The 25,025-nt window shown below is 31.9% G+C and overlaps 1 protein-coding gene across 2 annotated transcripts in view; it reads left to right on the top strand.

Moving 5' to 3' along the window:
- LOC142335168 (uncharacterized) overlaps positions 1-25,025 on the top strand; it is a 33,965-nt gene that overhangs the window by 4,933 nt on the left and 4,007 nt on the right. The window contains exons 2-3 of one of the 2 annotated variants that reach the window (XM_075383538.1): positions 20,575-20,622; positions 23,660-23,752. In XM_075383538.1, coding sequence (XP_075239653.1) covers positions 20,575-20,622; positions 23,660-23,752 — 141 coding nt within the window. Of the gene's footprint in view, positions 1-20,574; positions 20,623-23,656; positions 23,753-25,025 lie in introns of both variants that reach the window. The other variant, XM_075383537.1, reaches the window with a different exon arrangement.

Below are 25,025 nucleotides of genomic sequence, written 5' to 3'. Positions count from 1 at the left end.
GTATAAGCTGAAATGTATGTTTGTGGGTAGAAATTACAAATGTGTGTAATTGTCAAGACGTTTTTGTTTTTATGTGTGTGTGTTTTTCTATATCTATACAGTGGAATGTATGTATATATATATATATATATGTCTGAATGTGTTTAGGTATTTATGTATTTATATGTTTGCAATCAGACGAGAGCGAAAGAGAGGGAGATAAGTCCCTGGAGGGCAATTTAATTGCCTTGAAGAATTATGTTATTTGTCTCCACGATCCAATAATATTATATCTTGTAAACAGATTTTGACCTTCAGCGCCGATACACTCTGTCCTCTAAACATTGGCAAGCAAAATATCACAACCGAAGACGACAACAATTTTTTTGATTTTCTGAGCATGCTTTTTTGAAAATCTGAATTTTTTACTCCTAGCTAGCTACCATATTAAAAACTATCAAGATTTTTCACAGGAAAAAAATTGAATTCATGTTCTTTGTCTTTGAATCCTTGGCAAGAAAATGACAAAATGTTGCAACTTAGAAAACAAAAACAGCTTTTTGATCTTCTGAGCATGCTTTTTTTGAAAACATATTTCCTTACACTTATTCAGCTACCCTTCTAGGATTGAGCAAGATTATTTACAGGAAAAATGTATTTGAGATAAATTATTGAGAGACATACAAAAAATTGAGCTAAGTAAAAAGAATCAATTCTGTAAAAAACCGAAAGATTTGGTAGAAAAACTATTATACGCAGGAGCAGTTGAACTTTTTAGTTAAATAAAGTAGAATGATAGGAATTCATCAAGAGCTTGAATCAGACAAAAAGTGTAATGATGTACAAGAAGAGTAGTTTCCACTGGAACTGTAAAAATAGCTAAATTTTCAAAAGTTAAACAGCCACTTGATCAATAAAGCAAGAAGAAACACAACCTCTGTATCTGCGGGGGTTGCTAGAAACAGCTTCAGTCAGTAGTGTATAAGTCTTGTTTGCGTATTGGGAAAAACACTAATGGATAATTCGTGCTGTGACTGAAATCTTAAACAAAAGCGAATCGCTTCTTCAGTAAATGGTTCCAACATAATGAATATACATATACTCAACTATTAAACAGTGGAAGTAAATTACCAGAGCACCTCAAGCCAACAAAAATCGAATGAGTTCTTTATTGTTCTTTCTTGAATCAAATTTCCTGTGCATTCAGTAACCCTGTGTTAATATTTTGGATTACTTATTGTTCTGTTGACGTTTTAGAATAACATAACCGTAACGATATTTGATAGAGCATCGGAAAGAGTAACATCCAAAGGAATTTGAAAATGAAAGCAGCAGAGTCTATAACATATTATTGGTTTATGAAGCCTGACGAACTTCTCGGAATTGAACACAACACTACTGCTAATTACTACTGCTACTGCCTACTACTACTATCTACAACTACTATCTACAATTAGCCTACTACTACTACTACTACTGCTACCTACTAGTACTACCTACAACTACAACTAGATACTATTACTAACTACTACAACTACTTATTGGTTCTAAGTTACACTAGTACCTACTACTACTTCCTTTTAATACGTTCAATTTTTACCTATTGTTTACTAACTATCTACAAGAATGTGTTTCTGTTTTTCTAAAAAATGAAAAAATTTCTTATCTCTAGAAACTCGTTAAGCATAAACAACAGAAGCTTTTATCTATCTCAAATTAATTTGTCCTGACTGACACAGACCGATAGAATATAGCCACCAATATTTTCAACAAATCATTAAGTGTTTGAAGTTTTTCAAAGATATAAAAAACTTTGTCGTATACATTAACTCAGTAATTTTCAATTCAATGTTAATTTGTTAATTAACAATTAAAAAATCCATGGTATGATATATCAGGTTGATATTTAACTAATTAAATCAATGTAGGGTTTTACTGTTTCGCGAAACAGTCTGATTTTTAGAGCTTCAAATAAAATTTATTGCTATGTTCTCTTTTTGAAGTGCAAATTTTGTATACTTTTTTCCCTTATGAAGGATCAGTCACAAACTTAAGTCTTTTTGTTCAAATGCTGTTTTTTCGTTCATTCAATGTATGATATCTGATTCCATTTGCAATTAATTGATAGATATGAAACGCAAACTTTTTCAAAATTTCGAATATGAAGGATTGCATAGCGTAAACATTGACTGGTTCACAATGGCGTTGCACTATGTCTATTTATGATATCAACTTTATAGAAACAAGCTTCCTTCAAAATTGCCTAGTGCGTATCTTAATGGAAACAAACATTTTACAACGTACCTACATTATCCAAAAAACTTAGGTTTTACTCTATATAATTGTTTTCGTATGTTTATTCAGAGTCATCTGTTGTTTCAGTTGTCAGGTAATACACAACTTCTTCTGAATTTTTACGTTTCAAAATTTGTAAAGACTGAAAACTGCTGGGATAGCTTGCCAGAAGGACAAGTGTTAATTGAGTTTCATAGTAACCTTAGCTTCGGCTCAGGATGTGTTCACAGCTAAGACTGTAATTGTGAACTTTTTATTCATTAAAAGTTTAGCGCTACATGATTTTGCAATTTTTGTTATATTAACATCTTCCTAATTTTATTGAATTTCATTTGGTCATTGTTTATCTGATGAAATATAAAATTAAATTAACCTCAAGAAACGTTTTTCAACAAAATTAAGTGAAACAGTCTTGTTGGATTTGAGAGCTGAAACAAAAACCTTAAATTTAGGTGTTTAGGTGAACACATTTTGTTTGTTTTGAACGTCTGCTTACACTCAATGGGGCACCAAATGGTTCCAGAGAAGTACTTTTCGTGGAATATGAAACAAAATTCTTCTTTATTAGTGTTCAAAACTCAACAACCGGAGTCGGTATGACTTTGGATAAGCAAGTATCATAAAATTGTGAAACATGGCCAATCACTTTACCTAAAAGTTGATCCATTGAGTTCGAGTTCGTGTTTGTGATCTAAAATAGTATTCAAGGATAACTGACTTTTTTAAATTAAAAAAACTTGTTTTTTAGTATTCAAAACTCAACAAACGGAGGCGGTATGGATTTCGATAAGCAAGTAAAATAAAAAGGCGATGCTTGGTCAATCGTTTTACATAAAAAGTGAAGTTTTGAGTTTGTGTCTGAATTTGTGATCTAAAAACACTATTCAAGGATAATTGACTTAGAAAAAAAAGAGTATTTTGAGTACTAAAAACACAATAATTGGTAACCGCGTAACTGGGAATTACCAAATATAATGAAATGTGATAACTTCGCCTATCGCTCTATTTAAAGGTCAAAGTTTGAGTTTGAGTTTGAGTTTGTGATCTAAAAATAGTATTCAAGGGATAATTACGTCATAATAGTTGAGTTGTGTTATAAAGTTGAGAACGCAAAACAATTGAAACACGTTCTCACATTCTATTTAAACTACAGCCATATATGTGTCAAAAAAGCGAATGAGACCTTCTGCTTTTACTAAGCTTTTTGATATAGTTTACTTTATTATATAGACTCTGTTCACATGGTCTGTTATGTAATCTTTACTGCACGAGTTCTACAAGAATTCCTGAAGAGTATGATATTACATTTTTCTGTAGAAAAGAACAGAAAAAACTCATGACTTTCCGAAATCAGCAGTGTTGACATATTTTACCAGTAAATCTTGAAAAGGGCGGTCAGTGCAACTTCTTAAATTATTAATTTTCTCTGAAGAATGTTCGGCTAATGAACTTTAAATATTGCAAAATAACTAACAAGTAGATATTTTAATTCATGACCACATTAGGTAACAGTTAACACAACTAACTTTGATTTTTTCCTGCCATAAAAACCGTCAACACAGACAGTAGAAATCAGATTAGGCGCTTTGATGCCATCGTCAAACTGACAAGAGCATTTCTACATTCTTTTGGTCAATTTGGAAAAGGTTCCAGTGTTAAAACCCTGCTATCCATAGTCTATTAAGTTCAAAGTTTAAAGTATTCAAAGTTTTTGGAAATTAGTGTTTTACTTTTCTATGTGTTAATAAGTAATCTTGGCTTTGTGTACCTCGTTTTGATGGTATCTTACCGAAAGGGTTTCTATGTTTTCAAACGTTTGTTTGATATGGATGCTATGAAGAGTCGATTTGAGTTCTTTCAACTGAGTCAAAGACAAAAAAACCAGCAAAAAACAAATCCTGATTATAGAAGCAATTAGGCTAATTTGATTTCCAGGTTTTTTAATGCAGTATTTTAATTATCTCTGAGCTTAAACAATGTGAGAAATATGTAAAAATGTCTCTTAGAAAAAAGTTCCAGTTGGAATTTTACTACTATGTGGTATATAGTTCCAGATGGAATTTTACTACTATCTATAACGATAAATGGTTGAATCATTATGTACAAGAAAAAGTTTTTTTACACGAGTAATCATATAGCAAAACCTTAACTTTCAATAAAGCTTTACTGATCTGCATCTAACGCTAAGAATCAGCGGCCTCACAGGAAGTATGTAAAAAATTTTTTTCGAGGCGCTCAAAGAAGGAAACTCTTAACGGAACTGCAAATTTAGCAAAGGTAAAGAAAAGGAACGTTTTCCACGTTAAATTTGTTTTTTATTTGAAAGACTTAAAGTAAAACAATGCCTAGCTGACATAAAAAAAAGATTTAGACTATGCAAAAAAAGTTTTATAATACTTCCCTGTCAAACAAATAGTAATGAAGAAGCTGAATTTTCATTACCACTTTAACGAATTTGTAATTTTAGAACCTCAATGGTTTGCCTGGAGGAAACTCATAAGAGAACGGACAACTATTCACTTCTTGCACCTATTGGAAATTTCGTTCTGATACGTTAAATGCTTACTATTCTTGATACCATAGCTTTATGGATTAACAAAATTTTGCGTCCGCGATATTGAATACTTAGCTTTTAAAAATTTTTTGAATTACTTAAATAACATACTGAAATACTTCATATTGACACATAGCTTCAAAAGCTACTGAGTGAATTCTGTGAAAACTAAAAGCAAAATCAATACTATTGTACAAATAACTTGATATTAAACCTACGACTTAGAACCAGTTACTATATAACCTAGAAGCAATTGTAACCATAAAAGACAAACAACAAGGTCAATAGGTGAATTTAAATGAATTTGATTTGTCCTGTTTATTCAATTGCTTTATTTAAGTTAACGTTATACTGGAGCACACTGTGGGTCGAAATGTATTCCGTAATAAACATATGCAAGCCTATGTACTCACTCTATTTTTATCTCAACGTTTGCTGCAACACAGTAGAATACATGTATATACGCCTTCTTGATCACAGACAAAAGAATACCTAAGCAAACTAATAAAAGTGCCTTTAGCCGAAAATATTATGCAAGAATTTTGCAGAGCAGTCTGAACTTCTCACAATATAAGTATTTTTTTCATGAATAATCAAGTGTTCAAGTTGAATTTTTGTTTCAACCGGTGAATTATAAGAGAGCTGAAGTGAAAAGAGCCAATTTAAAAGAGAGCCGACATTTTATTTAAATTATTAGTTGATAATTTAAGATAAATTTTATGGCCAATTAAATTGGCTTCTCAAATGAGATTAATAAATTTTTCACCAATCATTACCGAGTGTTTGAGAAATGAAAATTTAGTATCTCCTAGTATAGACACTGAATGCGAATTAAAAATTAATTATCTTGAAACCATCGCGGACCATGGCCATGCCTCAGCGGCTCTTGGGACTTCATATGAAACTATCATAACCGAACATGAGACCAATTAAACCATTCAGGTACTTTTTTAGTAATCAACTAACAATTTAGGGTAATTAACAGCAACTTTTTGATTTCGACTCTCCAGAGATCAAAACAAAATACTGCGGACTATAATGTCGAATCTCTTGCGCGTATTCGTTTCAACATTTTCAGAACAACAATTTACGGTTTGGGTGTCCTACTCTACTACAAATTTCTGACTTGCTACTCCTTTGAACATGCTGAACACCGTTTCTTGTTTCTCTGACGTGGATAATGTTAAATCAACAAACTGTACTTTTAAAGGAGTGGTTTTGCAACTACTAAATTTTGGATAATAAGCATACACAATGAAGTTTAATAATGCACAGCATTTCAAAATAACAGGTTATAAATAAAAAAAATTCAATACTGAAAACCAACGTCTAGTTTATAAGCTTTAATCAACAAGAACTTTTCAATCCTAGTTGTTATTGTCACATGAACACCTCACATTTTCATCGAATCTCATTCTTTTTGGAAAGTGTCCACTATGAAGTACACATCCTCGAACTACACGATGGCTCCTCTTTTGTAGAGCATTGTTAGACGATGGCTCAGTGCTAAATTTCTGGAAGTTTTCTTCAATTTTTGAGTTTTCTTCAAGAAGGCTAGGGAATCGTTCTAATATGGAAGATATCACAGTCTTTCTGTTATCATCGGATGTGGATGATGTAGTATGATCAATTTTATCGTGAATAGTGGTTAGTTTGATTTCATTTCTGCATGTTTCGAGCTTTTTCCACAGATTTTCCAAATCTTCTAAGGCAGCGAAGTATTCTTCATGGCTCCTGAAGAGGGGCATACTTTCGAAATCGTAACTGCGCAAAATCCTCTTGATGTCCATGGGAAGTGATCCTATGTCAGAAGTCAAAGGATTGGGTATATGCTGAGAAGTTATTTCAGTTTCCGAGGGGGTTGAGTTGTTGATAAAGTCTTCTTCTTTGGTTATATTAGGTAATGTAGTAACAAAGTCAATAAATTTTTTGGGTATGAGGCAATGATCGAAGGTAGTCCAGCTTGAAATTGAACTGTCCTTCCTTTGTTGTATAAAGGCAATATTGTTTTCATATCGAGTTTGACAGACAATTGTGCGCTGAAAGCAGCCTTCAAATTGCGTTAGGATATGATACATTATAAGTTATAAACCGGCAGTTGAGTTTGGTTTTTGGCATAAACTAACCGAATGGAATACCAGTCAAGAATGAAAACGCTAAAATGTTATTTTGAGAAGCAAGTCATTCAGTTAAAAGTAAATTCAAACTGTTGGCTGGGATGTTAGCATTCGTTCTATTAGCCTAATTAGACAAATAGTTTCCAATGAATACCTATAACATTTCGAAGAGGCCTCAGTTGTTAAACCTGTTAGACTAAATCTTATAGGTTTTCATTCGTAATGAATTGAATTTTCTCCAAATTACCTCGGACATTGACATTTCAAGGTTTTGATCTGACTGCTAGGCATGAAGCAGAAGAATTGATTTGTGCTTGAGAGAAGTTCAGTCTGCTCTGCAAAATTCTTGCACAATATTTTCGGCTAAAGGCACTTTTATTAGTTTGCTTAAGTATTCTTTTGTCTGTGATTAAGAAGGCGTATATACATGTATTCTACTGTGTTACAGCAAACGTTGAGATAAAAATAGAGTGAGTACATAGGCTTGCAAATGTTTATTACGGAATACATTTCGACCCACAGTGTGCTCCAGTATAACGTTAACTTAAATAAAGCAATTGAATAAACAGAACAAATCAAATTCATTTAAATTCACCTATTGACCTTATTGTTTGTCTTTTATGGTTACAATTGCTTCTAGGTTATATAGTAACTGGTTCTAAGTCGTAGGTTTAATATCAAGTTATTTGTATTGATTTTGATTAGTATTGACGTGGTTTATATTGAAGAACGATAAGAAAACCTCTGCTCTCGTTTTCTGTCAGTATATAACAAACATGTTTTGCTCAAAGGCTCATCCTGAACCATAGACGTAAATATGCACTAGTGTTTTCTGTATACATATGCAACAACTTGTGTATGTCATGGAACATTTAGTTTTCACAGAATTCACTCAGTAGCTTTTGAAGCTATGTGTCAATATGAAGTATTTCAGTATGTTATTTCAGTAATTCATAAAATTTTTAAAAGCTAAGTATTCATTTACGAGGACGCAAAAACTATGTTAATCCATAAAGCTATGGTATCAAGAATAGTAAGCAGTTAACGTATCAAAACGAAATTTCCAATAGGTGAAAGAAGTGAATTGTTGTCCGTTCTCTTATGAGTTTCCTCCAGGCAAACCATTGAGGTTCTAAAATTAAAAATTCGTTAAAGTAGTAATGAAAATTCAATCTTTTCTTTACTATTTGTTTGACAGCGAAGTATTATAAAACTGTTTTTGCATAGTCTAAATTTTTTTGTCAGCTAGGCATTGTTTTACTTTAAGTCTTTCAAATACAAAACAAATTTAACGTGGAAAACGTTTCTTTTCTTTACCTTTGGTAAATTTGCAGTTCCGTTAGGGGTTTCCTTTTTTGAGCGCCACGAAAAAATTTTTTACATACTTACTGTGAGGTCGCTCATTCTTAGCTTTAGTTGCAGATCAGTAAAGCTTTATTGAAGGTTAAGGTTTTGCTATATGATTACTCGTGAAAAAAAAACTCTTTCTTGTACATAATGATTCCAACATTTATCGTTATAGACAGTAGTAAAATTTCATCTGGAACTATATACCACATAGTAGAAAAATTCCAACTGGAACTTTATTCTAAGAGACATTTTTAAATATTTCTCACATTGTTTAAGCTCAGAGATAATTAAAATACTGCATTAAAAAACCTGGAAATCAAATTCGCCTAATTGCCTCTATAATCAGGATTTGTTTTTTGCTGTTTTTTGTCTTTGATTCAGTTGAAAGAACTCAAATCGACTCTTCATAGCATCCATAACAAACAAACGTTTGAAGACATAGAAAAACTTTCGGTAAGATATCATCAAAACGAGGTACACAAAGCCAAGATTACTTATTAACACCTAGAAAACTAAAGCACTAATTTCCAAAAACTTTGAACACTTTAAACTTTGAACTTAATGTACTATGGATAGCAGGGTTTTAACACTGGAACCTTTTCCAAATTGACAAAGAGAATGTAGAAATGTACTTGTCAGTTTGACGATGGCATCAAAGCGCCTAATCTTATTTCTACTGTCTGTGTTGACGGTTTTTATGGTAGGAAAAAATCAAAGTTAGTTGTGTTAACTGTTACCTAATGTGGTCATGAATTAAAATATCTCCTTGTTAGTTATTTTGCAAAATTTAAAGTTCATTAGCCGAACATTCTTCAGAGAAAATTAATAATTTATGAAGTTGCACTCACCTTTTCAAGATTTAAAATATGTCAACACTGCTGATTTCGGAAAATCATGAGTTCTTTCTGTTCTTTTCTACAGAAAAATGCAATATCATAGTCTTCAGGAATGCTTGTAGAACTCGTGCAGTAAAGATTACATAACATACCATGTGAACAGAGTCTATATAATAAAGTAAACTATATCAAAAAGCTTAGTAAAAGCAGAAGGTCTCCTTCGCTTTTTTGACACATATATAGCTGTAGTTTGAATAGAATGTGAGAACGTGTTCCAATTGTTTTGCGATCTCAACTTTATAACACAAATCAAATATTATGACGTAATTATCCCTTGAATACTTTTTTAAGATCACAAACTCAAACTCAAACTCAAACTTTGACCTTTAAATAGAGCGATAGGCCAAGTTATCACATTTCATTATATTTGGTAATTCCCAGTTACGCGGTTACCAATTATTGTGTTTTTAGTACTAAAAGTACTCTTTTTTTTCTAAGTCAATTATCCTTGAATAGTGTTTTTAGATCACAAATTCAGACACAAACTCAAAACTTCAATTTTTATGTAAAACGATTGACTAAGCATCGCCTTTTTATTTTACTTGCTTATCGAAATCCATACCGCCTCCGTTTGTTGAGTTTTGAATACTAAAAAACAAGTTTTTTTTATTTAAAAAAGTCAGTTATCCTTGAATACTATTTTAGATCACAAACACGAACTCGAACTCAATGGATCAACTTTTAGGTAAAGTGATTGGCCATGTTTCACAATTTTTTTATACTTGCTTATCCAAAGTCATACCGACTCCGGTTGTTGAGTTTTGAACACTAATAAAGAAGAATTTTGTTTCATATTCCAATAAAACTACTTCTCGGGAACCTTTTGGTGCCCCATTGAGTGTAAGCAGACGTTCAAAACAAACAAATTGTGTTCACCTAAACACCTAAATTTAAGGTTTTTGTTTCAGCTCTCAAATCCAACAAGACTGTTTCACTTAATTTTGCTGAGAAATGTTTCATGAGGTTAAATTAATTTTATATTTCATCAGATAAACAATGTTCAAATGAAATTCAATAAAATTATGAAGAAGTTATTATAACAAAAATTGCAAAATCATGTAGCGCTAAACTTTTAATGAATAAAAAGTTCACAATTACAGTCTTAGCTGTGAACACATCCTGAGCCGAAGCTAAGGTTAATATGAAACTCAACTAACACATGTCCTTCTGGCAAGCTATCCCAGCAGTTTTCAGTCTTTACAAATTTTGAAACGTAAAAATTCAGAAAAAGTTGTGTATTATCTGACATCTGAAACAACAGGTGACTCTGAATAAACATACGAAAACAACTATATAGAGTAAAACTTAAGTTTTTTGGATAATGTAGGTACGTTGTAAAATGTTTGTTTCCATTAAGGTACACACTAGGCAATTTTGAAGGAAGCCTGTTTCTATGAAGTTGATATTATATATAGACATAGTGCAACGCCATTGTGAACCAGTCAATGTTTACGTTATACAATCCTTCATATTCGAAACTTTGAAAAAGTTTGCGTTTCATATCTATCAATTAATTGCAAATGGAATCAGATATCCTACATTGAATGAAAAAAAACAGCATTTGAACAAAAAGACTTAAGTTTGTGACTGATCCCTCATAAGGGAAAAAAGTATCCAAAATTTGCACTTCAAAAAAAGAACATAGTAATAAAACTTACTTGAAGCTCTGAAAATCAGACTGGTTCGCGAAACAGTAAAACCCTACATTGATTTAATTAGTTAAATATCGACCTGATATATCATACCATGGATTTTTAAATTGTTAATTAACAAATTAACATTGAGTTGAAATTTACTGAGTTAATGTATACGACAAAGTTTTTTATATATTTGAAAAAACTTCAAACACTTAATGATTTGTTGAAAATATTGGCGGGTATATTCTATCGGTCTGTGTCAGTCAGGACAAATTAATTTGAGATAGATAAAAGCTTCTGTTGTTTATGCTTAACGAGTCTCTAGAGATAAGAAATTTTTTCATTTTTTAGAAAAACAGAAACACATTCTTGTAGATAGTTAGTAAACAATAGGTAAAAATTGAACGTATTAAAAGGAAGTAGTAGTAGGTACTAGTGTAACTTAGAACCAATAAGTAGTTGTAGTAGTTAGTAATAGTATCTAGTTGTAGTTGTAGGTAGTACTAGTAGGTAGCAGTAGTAGTAGTAGTAGTAGGCTAATTGTAGATAGTAGTTGTAGATAGTAGTAGTAGGCAGTAGCAGTAGTAATTAGCAGTAGTGTTGTGTTCAATTCCGAGAAGTTCGTCAGGCTTCATAAACCAATAATATGTTATAGACTCTGCTGCTTTCATTTTCAAATTCCTTTGGATGTTACTCTTTCCGATGCTCTATCAAATATCGTTACGGTTATGTTATTCTAAAACGTCAACAGAACAATAAGTAATCCAAAATATTAACACAGGGTTACTGAATGCACAGGAAATTTGATTCAAGAAAGAACAATAAAGAACTCATTCGATTTTTGTTGGCTTGAGGTGCTCTGGTAATTTACTTCCACTGTTTAATAGTTGAGTATATGTATATTCATTATGTTGGAACCATTTACTGAAGAAGCGATTCGCTTTTGTTTAAGATTTCAGTCACAGCACGAATTATCCATTAGTGTTTTTCCCAATACGCAAACAAGACTTATACACTACTGACTGAAGCTGTTTCTAGCAACCCCCGCAGATACAGAGGTTGTGTTTCTTCTTGCTTTATTGATCAAGTGGCTGTTTAAATTTTGAAAATTTAGCTATTTTTACAGTTCCAGTGGAAACTACTCTTCTTGTACATCATTACACTTTTTGTCTGATTCAAGCTCTTGATGAATTCCTATCATTCTACTTTATTTAACTAAAAAGTTCAACTGCTCCTGCGTATAATAGTTTTTCTACCAAATCTTTCGGTTTTTTACAGAATTGATTCTTTTTACTTAGCTCAATTTTTTGTATATCTCTCAATAATTTATCTCAAATACATTTTTCCTGTAAATAATCTTGCTCAATCCTAGAAGGGTAGCTGAATAAGTGTAAGGAAATATGTTTTCAAAAAAAGCATGCTCAGAAGATCAAAAAGCTGTTTCTAAGTTGCAACATTTTGTCATTTTCTAGCCAAGGATTCAAAGACAAAGAACATGGATTCAATTTCTTTCCTGTGAAAAACCTTGATAGTTTTTAATATGGTAGCTAGCTAGGTGTAGAAAAATCAGATTTTCAAAAAAGCATGCTCAAAAAATCGAAAAATTGTTGTCGTCTTCGGTTGTGATATTTTGCTTGCCAATGTTTAGAGGACAGAGTGTATCAGCGCTGAAGGTCAAAATCTGTTTAAAAGATATAATATTATTGGATCGTGGAGACAAATAACAACATTCTTGAAGGCAATTAAATTGCCCTTCAGGGACTTATCTCCCTCTCTCTCGCTCTCGTCTGATTGCAAACATATAAATACATAAATACATAAACACATTCAGACATATATACATACATTCCTCTGTATAGATATAGAAAAACATACACACATAAAAACAAAAACGTCTTGACAATTACACACATTTACAATTTCTACCCAAAAACATACATTTCAGATTATACTCATACAAACTTATTACTAAACTTAAGCACAGTTATATTTACTTATAAACCAATGTACACTTCCATATATACTTCCAGTATTTTCATGAATACGCATAATTATATACATAAAACTTTCATTCTTTCCTTTCTTTCGATTGTTCATTCTGACATAAAAATTACAATTTTGAACACATGCAAGCAAATATACGTACTTGTTTTGATATAAATATACATAGTTACATATGTATATAAAAAAACAAAGCCAACCTTTCCACATCATACTGAACATTTGCAAAAGTATTGTTAACAAAAACTGCTTCTGACTACTCTTTGACTTATTTCAGACTACTTCAGAAACTGAGTTTTTCCGGTCCTACTTGGTTGAACAAATGGAGTCAACAAAAAAATCAGCTTTGAGTGCTCTTTCATAGCGCAAAATCCATATCAGACCATTTTAGGACTTTTAAAATTTTTGAAAAATTTTTCTCAAAAATTTAAATTTTTTACATGTTTCGACCCCTATACTTCATAGGTGAAAAAAAGTGAAGTCAACAAAAAATCACTTTTGAGTGCTCTTTCATAGCGCAAAATCCATTTCAGACAATTTTAGGACTTTGAAAAACTTTGAAAAATTTTCGAAAAAATTTTTGAAAATTTTTGAATTTTTTTCCAAGTTGTAGGCATCAGGTGTCTCATATAGGGTTTTTCGAGTTTTTAAAAAAATTGTGTTATGATATTCTATGAGTTCAGGATCTATCCAGTTATTCTCTAGTGAACATTGGAAGAGCCGTAAGATGCCCAGTGATTGTAGGGGTGGTGTTCGAACCCACCACCCTAACGTAAATTTCCGGCCTATATTTATAACATCACCATTGGCAAAGGTGTTCAAAAAATTTCTCGCAAATCAAATAATAGAATACGTGGAAAAAAATACTAAGCAAAACACTATTTCGTTTCAGAAGCCATTGCTCTACTATGGACGCACCTCTTTTCATCCTTGAAAACATTAGGTCACAATCAGACAAAAAACAATTTTGTTGCATCCTTGTTCCTAGATTTATAGAGAGCTTTTGACTCACTCAGCCATAAAAACAATTATGACAAATTAGAGGGTATAGGGTTCGGCCGAAAGGCAGTAAACCTTGTATCATCATACAATAAAAATTGGGTCAGCGAAAACGTCCTAAAAATATCTACACAGACTGGAATCAGTTGAAATAAGGGATACTTCAGGGCACAGTACTCGGACCATAAATTTTTCTAATCTTCGCTAACGATGCCTAGCTTTACATTAAAGAGAACGGCCAAATATTTCAGTATACAGACGAGAGTTTTTGATTTTCGCAAGCAATTTTAATTTGGACGTAACCAAAAACAAAGATCAGCAGCGGAAAATTTGGAAAAAATATTTTGTTAAAAAATATTTTTTTACCAAACTATTTTGGTAAAAAAAAATATTTCAGTAAAAAAATTTTTTTTGGTTAAAAAAAGTTTGGCAATACCATTCTCGAAGAGGTAACAAGCGTTAATTATCTTGTTAAATTGATCGTGGGCTTGAACTTCATGCGGAAGTCAAAAACATTCTTGTTGAAATTGCAATTGCCCTTATAACACTTTCAGTCATTGGTTAAAAGCTACCCCATATGACTAGATTGTCACCACTAAAATGCATTCTCATGTCACATCTTTCAGCTGTTCTTCTTACAGATCCTTGTGAAGAACTAAATTCCACCCTCAAAAAAAAATTTAATTTTGGATTACGAACTTGGATACAAATTGGCTACCGTTCAAGCCTTACCAATTATATACCTAAGCAGAAAGTATTACTTGAAAAGCTATGACTCAAAAATTGGGCTAAAAAATTTCTAATTAAACAGCTACCTCCTTTTTGGTCTTTAGAGATCACACACTTGAAGGTTGGATTCAATGAAAGAAGACACAAACTCTCAATTAATGAAGCTGCCAGGTTAAAAACAATCAAATTATTTTTTCTACAAAACCATTAACTGGTAAAACGTTTGGCCAACTTGCATTAGGAACAAAACATTGATCAAAAACGATCTAAAAAGATCTGAGTACTTATTATCATGAGAAAATCTTATGCCTCCAAACTTAGTCAAATTGGAAAAAAGTTGGAAGGACTTCAAAATTGAAGACAAGTTCCGACGTAAGAAATCATTTAAAACTTGAAATTGTGTTTAAATTATTTCAATTTGTGTTTGTTCGATGAAATTTGATTGTATTTTAACTGTCTGGTCTTTAGGTTTCTTAAACTTATTATATATTGTACATTTTTATGCTCTTTTGAAGTCTGTCGTTTTTAATTCAACGTCTTTCTTGTAACGTTTAGGATTTTTTTAATCAATTTTTTTTTCAATAAATACATCTTATGCCAAAATGGGGAAAAGCAACGCGCTATATAACGAGATGCTATTTAAAAAAACTATTAAAAAACAACTCCAATTCTTTTGCAATGCGATTTTGAAAAAAATGTCAATTATGTGCAAATTGAGTTTCCAAATCACCGTCCAAAAAATGACAAATCCCATTGACGTTGAAATGAGGTCCATTCAACATAATTCTTGTTGTTAGGGAATTTTTTAATAGTTTTCATGACTTCGACAGTTGTTTCTGTAAACATTTAACGAATTGTTCAGTTCGACTACAATATTGCACTTTTGTTTTTTTCCTGTCACTCGGTCTCTCATATACACTCGCAATTGACATCTTAAAAAGGATTAGGTGAACCTATTTTATGCTTTGAACTGATATTTGTAGCTCATACGACTATGAAAACGTTTCTACTGAAAAAAAAAGAATTATCTTTTGGATTTTATTTTTTTTTCAAACTTTCTGTGAACATTTAATAGTGATAGCTGCCGTGTTATTTTTACTGAAACCACATTACATTGGTTGATAACTTTGCAAATTGGCTACCGGTTTATGAGCTTGATTCATTGAGTTAACAAAAATATTTTAATATTCCTGCATCTTTTCTTTTAATTGTTGTTTCTTATTTGAAGTCTTCTCGTAGTATCGCAATATTGGGTCAACATTTACATTGAAAAACGCTTATTGGGACATATTTACAATTTATAGCAAAACTTCTTTTTTTTCAATTTCTTCAATTCTTTCTTTCAAGTTTTTACTCTTTTTTGAAAGATCTCATTGGTTTTCTACATTCCTTTTGAAGTATAGGTCAACTTCCAGTGAACTGCGCTCAACTGCGCTCAAAATGTTCAAATATCAACAAAAATGATAAAATCTTCCAAAAATCAAAAATTAAAAGCAAATCCATAAAATCTTTTAACTTTCAGTGAACTGCGCTCAATATTATTGAGCGCACTTCACTGGAAGTTAACATTTTTTATGGATTTGGTTTTAATTTTTGATTTTTGGAAGATTTTATCCTTTTTGTTGATATTTGAACATTTTTTGATATTTGCACAGTTTTTCCGATTCGATTATCTTTTTCAAGTCCAACCATCCCAAAGTTAACAGACCCAGTTGGCATTGAAAAAAAGTCAGTTGAACATGAAATTTTACTGAAAAGCTTTTTTTTAATGGCTTCAAAGCTTCTTTCTCGCATTCTTTTTAAACGTTTATCTGTTTTTTGCCTCTTTTTGTTGTTTTCTGTAGTCTTAAGAATTTTTCGCTCTGAAAAAACGACAGGAGTATTACATTCCTTTTGAACTTATTTGTTGCTGTCACTTGATATCAAATGATTGAGGTTGCTTGATTTTACTTGTGTCTAAAACATCAGATTGTTTTCAAAAATTTTTGAACCCTTTTTGTTCTTCTTTTTATCAACATGAAGCTTAGGTTCATCAATTACAGGTCCCATCTCTTTCGTGTAAAGTAAATTGTAATTCCTTTATTGTATTTTGTGTTGTTTTATGACTGTGAAACTATGCGTTTTTTATGAAGGTTTTGTACAATCATTGTTTGAGTTTTGTGTGTTACCTTTAGCGTAATAACTTTCGTAAAAAATGTCAATTATGTGCAAATGAGTTTCCAAATCACCGTCCAAAAAATGACAAATCCTATTGACGTTGAAATGAGGTCCATTCAACATAATTTTCGTTTTTAGGGAATTTTTTAATAGTTTCATGACTTCGACAGTTGTTTCTGTAAACATTTAACGAATTGTTCAGTTCGACTACAATATTGCACTTTTGTTTTTTTTCCTGTCACTCGGTCTCCTCATTTAAACTCGCAATTGACATCTTAAAAAGGATTAGGTGAACCTATTTTATGCTTTGAACTGATATTTGTAGCTCATATGACTATGAAAACGTTTCTACTGAAAAAAAAAAGAATTATCTTTTGGATTTCATTTTTTTTTCAAACTTTCTGTGAACATTTAATAGTGATAGCTGCCGTGTTATTTTTACTGAAACCACATTACATTGGTTGATAACTTTGCAAATTGGCTACCGGTTTATGAGCTTGATTCTATGAGTTATCAAAAATATATTAATATTCCTGCATCTTTTTTTTTAATTGTTGTTTCTTATTTGAAGTCTTCTCGTAGTATCGCAATATTGGGTCACCATTTACATTGAAAAACGCTAATTGGGACATATTTACAATTTATAGCAAAATTTCTTTTTTTCAATTTCTTCAATTCTTTCTTTCAAGTTTTTACTCTTTTTTGAAAGATCTCATTGGTTTTCTACATTCCTTTTGAAGTATAGGTCAACTTCCAGTGAACTGCGCTCAACTGCGCTCAAAATGTTCAAATATCAACAAAAATGATAAAATTGATAAAATCTTCCAAAAATCAAAAATTAAAAGCAAATCCATAAAAACTGTTAACTTTCAGTGAACTGCGCTCAATATTATTTATATAAGTCCGATCTAAATTTTTTTTTGTGAAAAACTTATAATTTTTATTATCTTTAAAAGCATTTATTTCACGGTTTTTTTAACATGGCCCCCTTATTTTCTTTTTTCTCTCTAAAGACAGGTTCCCTATACATTTCCCTCTGTATTGTCCAGTAGTCTTTTTAATGGCAAGTCTCAAGTGCGTTCTAATGCGATATAGCATTAATTGACACATTTAAAGGTTTCTGTTTGAATGATCGGCGTCGGCACATTATGTGCGAACGCAGATTACCGAGCTTCTCTGTCTCAGGGGTTACTTTGGTTCCATTATTGTACATTTTGTTCGGTTTTGTACGTTGTGCGGTTGCGAAAGATATGTGCCCATTGGGTATTTCTGCTTTCGGTGTAATAAGGGCGCTCAAGTATTTTTGTATTCAGTTTATAGCCTTTGTAAAATAACCAGTTTAACGATAACAAGGATGCTCGTTAATGTCCGATCACACATGAAGTTCCGACCTGAGTTCATCTAAATTTTTGACTTATTTGTCAACCAAATGAAGAGACAATCAAAAATAGATGTTAGAGTTTGGAAAAATCGTTACACAACCTAATAATTTTGAGCCTCTCAATGATGAAGAAAAGGTACAAGTTGACGGAAAGAACAACAAAACCAGAAAAATTTTAAAAAATATTTGAAAACTTAATATCATAAATATTAAGACTATTCGCCATGACTGACTGCTTTGTGTACCATCTTTATTCTTTTCTCAATTAAAAGACCGGTCAGCATTTTAAAGCTAAATAAAAATTTTTAAAAACAGGCCAAATCAGCAAATTCAAAAAAAATTGAGCCAGAAAATTGTCAAAGCCATTAAGAAATAAATTTTTCAGCAAACAAAAAAATCTATTTTCAATAATTTTTTTGACAGCAATTGAATTTTTTTTAAACATTATTACTTCAAAAAATCAACAAGTAAGAACAAACATATTGAAACAACGATAGTTTTTAGAACACTCTTAGTATCAACGCCAGTAAGATCAATAGCTTTCAGCGGAAACCAATAAATAAGCAAAATTATGCCTCAATGGCAGGAACAGGATGTCTGACTTTCATAAGTCAGCACAATAAATAATTGACTACGAAAACAACAACAAATACAGTCAAAGAGAAAAATTCAGGAGAAAACTGTGAGAAGAAAATGTTGAAGCCCTTCACACCATAAGGGTTTCTCTGAAAACATTATCTATGATCCGTTGAACTTCTTCTCTAAACCAATGGGAAAAATCAAAATTAGGATAATTAACAAAAGTATCCAAAAAATTTTTTTGAAAAGTTACGAAGTCTTGTGGCATCGAACAGATAAACCAATCGTCAGAAGAAAAACTCGTTAAACAGAATAATTGGGGTTTCAGTAGAAAATTGAAGATTTTTTTTTACCCAGACTGACTTACAGTTGACAAAAAAAAGGTAAACATTGATTAATATTCAAAAAAAATCTTTGAAAAAGTTTTTTTAAGTCTTTACAGACATTAAATTCAATAACTTTCAACGGAAGTGATACCTCAAAAACAGATTTTTGTGCTTCATAAAATAACAATAAGACATCACAATAAGTATTATGTCTGTGAAAACAACAACAAATACAGGCGAATACCAAAAAATTAGTAGAAAAGTTTGAGAAGAAAGTGCCGAAGCCAAATAAACCATGAAGTTTTCTCTGAAAAATTTATTCATGACCCATTAATGGTCTTCTCTAAGCCAATGGGAATTATCAATGTTAGGATAATTTGATAAGATCAAACTCATTAAAACCCGTGGCATCAAATTCATTAAACAAATAGTTAAAAGATAAAATCAGTAACCAGATTAACACTGGTAGTTTTAGAAGAGAAGTGAGTCCTGTCGTTACTGAGATTGACTTACAGTTGACGATAATAAGTTTAAGGTTGGTTAATGTTCAAAAATTTTTCAAAATTTTTTTTAAGTCAACGGCCAATAGTTGTCCTCTCAAGGTACTAGATGAAATCACCTAAGTCTCATTAGGAAACATTTTGCACTTTTGTCAACGAGTCTATGCCATATACTCCAAAAAATTTGTAAAATCTTACAAAGAAAATCAAAATTTTTTTTGAAAATTACACAAATTCAGAGTCGAGGCCAAAAAAAACATGAGAGATTCGTTGAAAACAGATTTTCATTGGGCATCATTTGACTGTAAATGAACTTTGTCATTAATTGAATCTCTGCATGAAAAGTGACTAGTGTCTAGTGACAGGGGAAAAGTTTTCTTAAAAGACAGCTCTCAAATAGATTTCCAATTTTTTGATAGTAAACTTCTTTCTGAGACCAGAACTAGCCTTTTTAACGCCTTTTCTCTATTAGCAACACAAAAAGGATTCGTTGCGTGAAAATAATATTGACTAAAAATTTTTGTTAAAAATCTAAATTTGAACAAAAAATACACTAAAAGTGAACAAAATTATGCCAAATATCCCGTGTTCACACAAAACTTCAATCCTCGATAACTCCTCGAAACAAAAATTCAAAAAATTTTTTAATTTCGAATTCAACGCTTGGCGAGTTTTTTAATGATACCACTGACATTACTCTACGATGAATATAACGATCAGCCAAAACTGGCTGAACAAAAAAACGCATTTGAGTATGTATAAAGTTCATCCTTCCACAAGTGGGGTCGGAACAATTAAACTTGAAACCCTCATCTGGCTATCTTCAGGTCAGATGAGCGTCACATTTTTGGTTGCATGACATTCGTTAGAGCAATTCAGGACGCTTTTATGATTTTTAATGATATGATTTTTTAATCATTTTTTAATCATACATGCCCTTGACTGGCTAGCAGGATTATTGTAGTATTTTCAACCCGAACATTAAAAATGAGAGCATAATCAGAAATGATTCTAAGCAACCAAACATTTTTATTAATATTATTTTTATGTTTATATAATTATGTGTATTTTTAGCTCTGTTGGCCGCAGCGTTGATCGATACCGTTGTAACAAAGAATTCAGGTAAAAAACACACTTCGTGTTTTCTTTTCATCTATAGAAAAAATTAAAAATGATTTTATTTAATGAATAGTTAACATCCTTAATCCTGCCTGTGGCTTATTCTTGGTCAAACCAGCTATTTGGCGATATTGCGCACCACATGATTGAGAGAAGACTTATTGTCGATATTGAATTGAATAGAATTTGTTTACCAACAACAGTAAAGGTTCAATATGAAAATTATACTGACTGGAGGGAAAAGTCAATTCACTTTTCAGATATTAATTAGGATTCACTACAATCCCAGTGATTACAAATTTTTTGTCCGGTAAGATTTGATGAATGTCACAAAACTGCCGCTGTCTTGCTAATGCTGTTAGGGAATGTGTCCTTATCAAATTTGATACAATGATGGCTAGGTCTCAAATGAAAAAAAATTCTTTTATAACAAATTTAGACTATCAAAATCCAAAATTCTTTACAATTTATACGTATCTTGAACCCTGAAAAATCTTGCTCTAAGCAAGTCCTGCACAATAAAACTCCTTCTTATCAAGCGTCTTTGACACGATTGAACTTCTTGCCACACTGAAACTTACAGCCTATGCGACACGCTACTTTTATCAACATTTTCAACAACCGCGGAAATTGCTTTGAACAAGCAAAGCAATCTTATAATGAATTTCAAAAGATTTAAAAAGAACAATTTGATTTTCAAATGAAGACTGCATGATTATAGCTCTGATGAAAGAGAGCAGTTTAATTTCTTTTTGCAAATATACTCAAGCGAATTACCTCAGATTTCGACTTCTCGCAAACATTTATTAACTCATTGATCAAGAGACAATTTTCCGTTGATTGGGAAAGAAATTCACACAACAGTCTTGTGAAGCGTAGGGACCGTTTTGCTGCGAATTTATCAAGCTAAACGTTGTTTTTTGTTAAAAATGTTTAAAAAAGCATGTCTGGGCTATTTAAACAAATTTTTATGTTTTTTTTTCAGCTAAAGTTCTAAAAAAATATCATATAGCAATTTTCCGCAGAATTACATTTATAATGTTTATATAGATCTTAATTTTTGCATATGCAATCAAATACTAGTTAATACATTGCAACTAAACCGATGTATATGAGATTAATTCAATTTCTTAATCTACAATAAACGTTTATTTTGAGCAAAAAAAAACTGATGATTTAGACCATGTTATTGCTTTGTTAGCTTATTTCTCTCCAAAGCGTTTGTGTATTTATTTTTTTAGATGTCATAAATCGTCACTGTGACGCCAGTTTTTGTCGTGAAAAACAATGATAGAAAAAAAGAATTTACGTATAGGCATGGAAAAATAATTACATAACTAATCTCCCCAACCGTTGGTTAGCCTCAAAGTAACCGCAAATGATGATTGAAAAAGCTACAGCGAAATGCATAGAAAATTTATCATTTAAGCCTATAATTTGTGGTTTTGCGTTCTATCGAAAAAATTTCGTGAGGTTTTTCCATCAATTAATCAGAAATGTGGGATTTCATCTCTCGGATTTTTCAAAAAATGCAAAAATTCATTTTCTCATCATAAGGAAAGTTGTAAAACAATTATACTTGTTTTTATATGAATTGTTTACAGCTTGACAATTACAAAACAATTTGTTTCAAAAGTCATTATTATTGATACAAAGTGACTTTCAAAATACTATTTTCCTAATCATTTCTGCTTTCCCCCGAAAAAAAAAATTATTGAACAATTAATTGAGAATCATCTTAAACAACAGGTGAATTGAAAATTCAGAAAAATTCATTACAAAAAAATCAATGGCCCATTCTGACTTCAACTAGCGAGCCACTTTGAAGTTAAGCCTTATGAGGTTATAGAAAAAATACAACGGTGTCATAAAGGCTAGCATCTGTCGTATATGAGCTCATTCACATCAATAGTAATGTATTCCAACTGACGCTTTTAGTAGTTCTACCAAAAAGTGCTTTGAACTTTGAATCAAAACTTTGGACTTAGTTCTTTGAATTTGTTGAAGGATTTATAAAAACCTATTTGACTAAATTTGTTTCAGATTTGGGTTTAGACAAAATTGGTTTAGGAATTTTTATAGGTTTTGTCCGTTAACTACAGATTTTCTAACCACCACAAATGATCCAAGCAAACAACTTTCTAAAGCATTTTGCTGAGACTGCCGCATACGAAGTATTAGGTATGCGGTAGTTTCAAAAGTGTAACTGTAACATTATGACAGATACATTTTTTTTTACTTTTTTGAAATAAAAAAAATGCTATTCAGAATATTTTTTGGGACAGCAAAAGTCAAACGAATACACAACTGCCCGGACTGAAGAATTCTGCCCGCATGATGTAAGATGAATGATAACTAGCTTTGACAACTTAAAAAATTCACCGCAATTTTTTCACATCGTTTTGCGTTGAATGCGTTAAATTTTTGTAAGAACTACATTTAAAAGCCCAAAATTATGTAAGATCAACGCTTAAATAAACGCAAAGTTAGGTAAGATCGACGCTAAAATCAATGCAAAATTATGTAAGGTCTAGGCTTCCAAATGCACAATTTTGTATGATCAACACTAACTTCAACGTAAAATTATGTAAGATCTACGCTTAGAAACAGCAATACTTTCGTTTCAACGCCTCAAACGTATATCCTATATAAGTTCAACGCATTCACCTCCAGTCTTGCATAATTTTGAGTTTTTACACGTTGTCACCTCGGCCCGAAATAAATGTTTCTCGTTCACTTGTTTCTTGTGAGCTTATCGCTAAAGTCTCTTATTTTTCTCGAAGGTTTCTCAAGATGAGGTTTTTCCTATTTTTCCCCTAATGTTGTTTCTTACTGCTACCGTACGGGCTACTTCCATCACAAAAAAACTGCTCGTGACCTGTAATAAGCCTGTTAATGATCAGATTTTAGCTCTTTTCTGACTGATATGTTCCAATAGTGATCATGTCAATGCTACAAAAACACAAAACTCCAGAAACGCATGTGTCATTAACGTTCCCTTTGGTCTGAGAATTGTTCTGCATCAAACTGTTTCCAGCAGATAGAAGCAAATACATCTATGGCAACTGGATGAAACCACAGGGGATCCGGATGAAGGAGTTCCAGGAACACTTGATCAAGAATCCTGCCACAGGTATGAATTGAGGCTAATCGATTTGAGCCGCACTCAATTTTGAACTTTACTGGATGAAGCATCTATATATTTTATTTGAATTCTTCTTGACGCTTAAGTTCTCTGACGCGGAAGTTTTTTAAAAAAATGTAAAAAATAATCCAGACTAAAGTCCGACACTGAATTGATTTTTTAAAACAATAAATTCAATATATGACCGAAAAGTTCACACACTCACACACACACACACACACACACACACACACACACACACACACCCACACACACACACACACACACACACACACACTTGTTGAAAAAACACTAAACGTTGTCATCATCAAATATACAAACATGGATATAAATTAGTTCCCGATAAAATAGAAATCAACCATCTGAGTTACACATTTTTTTATCTTCTGAACAAAAGTAACTTCTGAATTCTCTGTCTCTTCACTGTCTTGATTTCAATGTCGAATACTCAAAAAGTCTTAAATTTTACGCTATTTTGTCATTTTGTTGTAACCGAATACCTCGTGTCAACCATTTCTGTTTTTATCCACCTTCTTGTAATAGAAGTTCTTCTCTTTTAAAAAGTTTGCTAAGCGCGGTCTCGATTATTAAATAATCTTGGTTTATCTTGATCTAAAGTTCAAATGTTTGCTGAATGTTTCTTTTTGCCAATCTTTATTTTCCTCAAATCTTTGATGTTTCTTCCTGTCTCCCCCAGCCTTTTAAATCTCGTTTCTTAGTTTCCTCGCGTTATTGAACTTGAAAGGAGCATAAGTCTCCTCCTGATGGATGAGATTGCTTAAGAAAAGGCTCCCCTTTTATTGGGTGCGTTCAATAATGAGTCTGGGCGGGTTTCTAACTCATCAAGAGATTGATTCAGCTCAACACAAGCGTCTAGGAATAGTTATCTTCACATTTCTTCCCTCATAATCGGGTAGCTAATTACAAGACAAATTCACTAATCAACTACGGAGCTCGCAGCAACAGCATAGTAGCTGATCTTCGTATAATGACAACAGAAAGTGAATGAGCTGCTCTATCGAAGGCAATGGAATGTCCCACTGACTGATAAAATCTGCTATCAGCTAACAACGACAAGCGCAGTAAGGCAGTCCTCATAGTCCTCGGTAGACCGCCTATAAAATCGATTGCGAGAGGGGCAAAGAAAATTCATTGATGAGCAAAACTATTTTCATACTGAGCATATTTTTGATCTTCAGCAGCTTCAACTGCATAGCCACATGAGAAATAATGTGCGGTTGCAGAGAGGAAGTCACGGTTA

The sequence above is a fragment of the Convolutriloba macropyga genome, chromosome 2 (genome assembly GCF_964194025.1).
Source record: "Convolutriloba macropyga chromosome 2, txConMacr16.3, whole genome shotgun sequence".
Lineage (NCBI taxonomy): Eukaryota > Metazoa > Xenacoelomorpha > Acoela > Convolutidae > Convolutriloba > Convolutriloba macropyga.
This window is presented reverse-complemented; position numbering and strand designations above follow the sequence as displayed.